The 5581-nt window shown below is 43.7% G+C and overlaps 1 protein-coding gene across 1 annotated transcript; it reads left to right on the forward strand.

Annotated features, from left to right (window-relative positions):
- Window positions 1-783: 783 nt before the first annotated feature.
- Window positions 784-4950, forward strand: LOC134290894 (uncharacterized). The gene is made up of 2 exons (XM_062858121.1): window positions 784-4257; window positions 4882-4950. Exons 1-2 carry the CDS (start codon window positions 784-786, stop codon window positions 4948-4950), a joined length of 3543 nt encoding a protein of 1180 aa, XP_062714105.1.
- Window positions 4951-5581: the final 631 nt, after the last annotated feature.

Genomic DNA, 5581 nt, shown 5'->3' on the forward strand with positions numbered 1-5581 from the left:
AATGTTCCAGTAGATGTAGATGAGATGGTTAGGGCACTTCCACGCGAGCTTGAAGATGATTATGCTTTTAACGTGTGCATTAAAAAGCACCTTATTCATAAATCAAATTACTTGTCTGGATTCGTCAAAAAGTCTGTGGTGAAAGCTTGGTTGGAATATCTTGTTACTACTCCTTTGTATAGACGGGAGGGGGTAAGTTTTAACCAGGAACGATTGAGTGCTATTGCTTCTGAGCCTCAACCTGGTTCATCGCGGGATGGAGACGCGATCCAGCTGGATATCATCGAGGAAACCAATGATGTGGAGATGTTTGCTGGTCAACAACAGACACTTATGTGGAATGAGGATAAGTGTTTGGAAATCGCCCCAGCTCAAAACAGGAGACCAGTTTCCATCGTTTACGATGATGATGCCGAGGAGCTTTCCTTTCCGGATATTTATCTTGGACACCCCAGAAGATTCAAGGCTGGGACTCACGTCACGCCTTTCATGAAGGCTACCAGTGAGCTGAGACGGAGTGATAGGCGAGGAGCCAAGCCCAACCATTTGCTGTACATGGCTATGAAGATTCTGCGTCTTCGAGTTACCGAAGGGTTACAGCATGTCTTCAAAAGCGTGGGAACCGCGAACATAACGCGAGGACAGCTCAACGACCGAGCTTTCGTGGAAGGTCTTATGGAACGGAACCTGTCGTTTATGAAGTCGATACCAAATTCAGTGCAATATTGGTATCAAAGGAAACAGGACCTTTTCGCCATGATACGATAGTTGGGGAAGCCAACAATGTTCCTGACTCTGAGCGCCAGTGAAACTCAATGGCCTCTTTTGTTGAAGCAGCTACACAAACTCTCCAGTGAGTATAACGGCATTGCTTTAACGGACCCGCTGCAGGAGCTGAGTGCTCTACAGCGAGCAACGCTGGTCAATGACGATGCCGTCACGTGCTGCTTGTACTTCAACAAGCTTGTCGATGTTCTCATGACGATCCTTTCTTCACCAAGGTTCAGCCCGTTGGGAAAGCATTACGTCGTGGACTCCTTCAAGCGCATCGAGTTTCAGCATCGCGGCAGCCCACATGCACATATCATGCTTTGGCTCGCAAACGATCCTAACGAAACTGTTTCTGAAGATATGCCTGCTACAATGGAACTTATTAGGAAAGTTAGTTCCATCAGCGCTGTGCATTTGCCGGAAACGATCAAGAAGCAGATTCATGACCACACGCGTACTTGCTACAAACGTAATGAAAAGCGTTGCAGGTTTTACATACCGTACTGGCCAATGAACGAAGAGCGAACACTGATTTCTCTCACCGCTGATGATAGTCGCCGTGATCGATTGAGGAAGCGTGCCTCGGAAATGAGACAAATTTTGGAAACCAAGGCATTTGACACGTTAGAGGAGTTTCTAGACGACTGTAAATGTACATACGAGTACTACCTTGATGTTCTGCGTTCTTCGATTAAGCGACCAACGATCTTCCTGAAGCGAGTGATGAATGAGCTATGGACGAATCCTTTCAACCCATGGATTGCTCAAAAGCTTCGTTCTAACATGGATTTGCAGTTCATCCTCGACGTGTACTCATGTGCGTGTTACTTGGTTGACTATGTCAACAAGTCCAACCGCGGTATAAGTGGATTGCATCGAGAGCTTATCGCTCTGCAAGAGCAGTATCCGGACCAAGATTACACGGCTTTGCTGAAGAAGGTTAGTTTGAAAATGCTGAACTCTGTGGAGATGTGTGCCCAGGAAGCTGCATGGGTACTTCTGCGATTGCCTATGTCTGAAGCCAGCAGGAAAGTTCAATTCTTACCAACGATGTGGTCTCATGAAAGGATAAGATCTAGGAAACAGTACAGGCAGATGGATGAAGAGGAAATCGATGAGGATTCGACTGATGTGTGGACCAAGAACATTATCCAGAAATATGAAGAGCGCGATGGCTTAGAAGATGTTTGTTTAGCTGACTTCGCAGCACGGTACACTCAAAGAAGAGGTACTAACACCTACACTATCCGGAATGTTCCACGAATATTGAGATGGCGTGGCTACAGCATGAACGAGTTGGCTGAGTACAAGCGTGAATCGGTACTTTTGTTTTGGCCATTCAGAAGCGAAGTCTGCGACATTCTGGATGGCAACAAGTTTCTTCAGCTTTATGATATGAACGAGGCAGATCTCTTGAGAAAACGAAGGGAATATGACTGCGAGCTGAACTTGGAACAGACTGTAGAGGAATACCTTCGTACTTGTGAGAACGAAGAGGTTGGTGAGCAGGAGAATGCCGCTACAGAGAAGAATGATGAATTTGTGCGAACGATCATCATGGAGCCCAACAACGACGATATTGAACATTTGCCCACAGGAGCACTGAATGCTATCATCAGGCAACGTACTAATGTCATGTCGAAAGAAGATTACTGTGCAATGGTGCGGACAACCAATGCTGAGCAGCGCGACCTCATCCTGCAAATGATCAACAGTTTGCACAGTTACGATGAAAGCAGCAAGCCGATGCAGATTTTCTTTACTGGACCCGCTGGGTGCGGTAAAACATTCACTCTGCGCATTTTAATGGAGACGATAAATCGCTACAGTCAAGCCCACAACGCGCAGAAGAACGCCTATGTGGCGTGTGCTTCCACCGGAAAAGCAGCCGTTGCTATAGGAGGAACAACCGTTCATTCAGCGTTTCGGATCACTATGTCAAGGCGAGCCAATTCGAAACTCAGCTTTGAGATGCTGCAGTTGTACCGCAATGCTTTTGCAAACATTAAGGCGGTCATAATCGATGAAGTTAGTATGATTGGTGCGGATATTCTCAACACCATTCATGCGCGTCTTCAGGACATTAGTGGCAATTATGATGATCCATTTGGCGGAATTAACATCGTATTCTGTGGAGACTTGCGACAATTGCCACCCGTCAATGCAAGGCCTGTTTACAAGCCTACAGGTAATTCCTTTCACGGTGCTGTTCTTTGGCAAGCATTGGATTTCTTACCGCTTGTTAAGGTTATGCGGCAGACAGATGTAGAGTTCTCCAGTATACTCACTAAGATTGGTAATGGCCAGCAAATGACTGCTGAGGAGACCAAACTGATTGAAAGTCGGTTCCGTACTGTAGAGTGGTGTAAACAAAACGCACCAGGAGCAATAAGGCTTTATCATCGGAATGCGGATGTTGAAGCATACAACAACGAAGTACTACATAATCAGGATGCTCTGGACTGTATAGCGGATGACGTTTTTGCGGGATACAAGGACGCTGGTCAACTGGCAAGCTCTCGCATCAAGCTCTACAAGATGAGCGTCGTGGAAACCGGTGGGTTACCGTATTTGCTACGCCTTTCCGTTGGTATGCCATACATGATTACAACCAACGTCGATGTAGAAGATGGCGTAGTGAATGGTGCGATAGGTGAGCTGAAATATATTGAAAAGGATGAAGACGGCTCAGTTGTGAAACTATGGTTCAAGTATGACAACGAGACGATAGGTGCTGCGTTGAGGATCAAATCGCGACCAGCTGTCTATTCAAGGCCAGGAATTCTGCAACCCGATTGGACTCCTATTGCAAAACGTTCAGGTAACATAAAGCTAAGCGGCATCATTAAATGCAAACGCATACAGTTTCCGGTGGTTAGTGCCTGTGCGTTAACAGTTCATAAGTCGCAAGGAGGCACTTTCTCCGAGGTCGTGTATGATTATGACAAGGCTCAAGATCAGCAATTGGTGTACGTTGGCTTGTCACGTGTTACGATGCTTCAAGGCCTTTACTTGACGAACTCCACAAACTCGTTTAAATTTCATCATGCTAAGGGTAGCAACTCACCAAAGATGGTGGATTTAAGGAACGAGTTGTTGCGTTTGGGTAATCACCGACTGCGTACACTAGGAGATGAACTGTGTGAAGTAGTTGAAAACAGCGGCTCTGCATGCACATTGATGAGCCTCGATGTACAGAGTTTGAACGCTCACGCGCAGGACATAGCGACTGATCGAATCCTTTCAAGCGTAGAATTTCTCGCTCTGAATGAAACCTGGATGGATGCTACCTCTCCAATAGAGATTGATGGATATAAGCGCATCACGCAGTGCAAGCGAATGGGTATGAGAGCGGCTGGAGTCGCGATCTATCAGAAGGAAACGGCATCAACCGTGGCTGTTCCGCATCCCATCAAGCAACTCGGTGAGGATCGAGACGAGACGTTTGCCGAAGTGATCAACTATGGAGACATATGTGCAGCAAAGGTTAATGTTATGGGAACCGAAGTACTTCTAAAGTCGGTTTACATTTCACCAGGAACAACCATAAGAAATACGAAGTTGTTCATGACGCGGAAATTGTTCAGATATGTTAGACTGGACACACCAATGGTTGTCACTGGAGACTTTAATATTGACGTTTCCAAACAAGAAAATTTTGATTTCCTTAACTTCATGAAGAAGCATTTAAATTTAACATTACACAGCAAAAAAATCTGAATATTAATCGTAACGTAAATAAAAATACAATGTAGACTCCAATCATGTAAACGGTATGTTAACTTAAACTTACACCGTATGTCATTGACATGATCATGTTTTGACATCGCCCTAAATATTCAACGTTTGTTTAGCCAATCCGGCAGCTTAAAACTAAAATTGCAGCGGATGCTTTTTACGTTTACATTTTCGAACCAACAACTTTACATGAGATGCCTCTTGTCAGTTCAACATGGCGTCAACATAAACAAACCGTCCGTCGTCGGTCGAGCTTGATTAGTGTTCAACAGTTTTGGATCGATTTTTTTGAACTGAACTAGATTTCTTGGTAAGTTTTTGCTTCATAATTGATGAAATGATAATTACCACATTGCATAAATTCTATTTCAGCCAAAATCGGAGGAGTATGCAAGAAATTGTAACTTGGGCAACGGCGGGAGCAGCAGCGGCAGCAAATAGGAGGCTTTTCAATTTTATCAAGAAAATGTTCCGTGTCTGTATGATATTCTCTGAGGATTTCTACGATTGCAATGTGGATTTATTGCAATTCGACGACTAAATGTGGCAGGCCTTTGCTGGAAAAAAACATGGATTTAGGAATTCAGGAACGCGTTGCAAAATAAGTGTTTAAAATACAAAACCAACATTTCCTTTCAAACAAACTGTACTTATAATCAGTGTTCTATAAATATTCTATATAATAATCATATATTTCTGAATAAATATGGTTTTCCAATGCAAATTTTAGTTGTTTCGTTTTGGAGGAATGATGAAACCGAAGTCACTTCGTTACCACTACATGTAGGTTGTAAAATTTATCGAAGAAAATGAAATTTACATGACGCCTGTACGAAAGGGAAATTAATATTAATATGTCATGTAAAAATACAGCAAATACCACGCTCCAATTATGTGCATGATATCTCATGTAAATGTACATGAATTTTTCGAACTGTGTAGCTAATCCTCATAACGAAGCAACCACACTAGGTGGTTCGTGTATTGATTTAACCTTCATTAAAAACATTAGCGCAGAGTGTAAACGCTATTGCTCTTATTTTTCTTATCACCGTCCAATTTTATCTGTGCT

Source organism: Aedes albopictus, chromosome 1 (genome assembly GCF_035046485.1).
Source record: "Aedes albopictus strain Foshan chromosome 1, AalbF5, whole genome shotgun sequence".
In the NCBI taxonomy this organism is placed as follows: domain Eukaryota; kingdom Metazoa; phylum Arthropoda; class Insecta; order Diptera; family Culicidae; genus Aedes; species Aedes albopictus.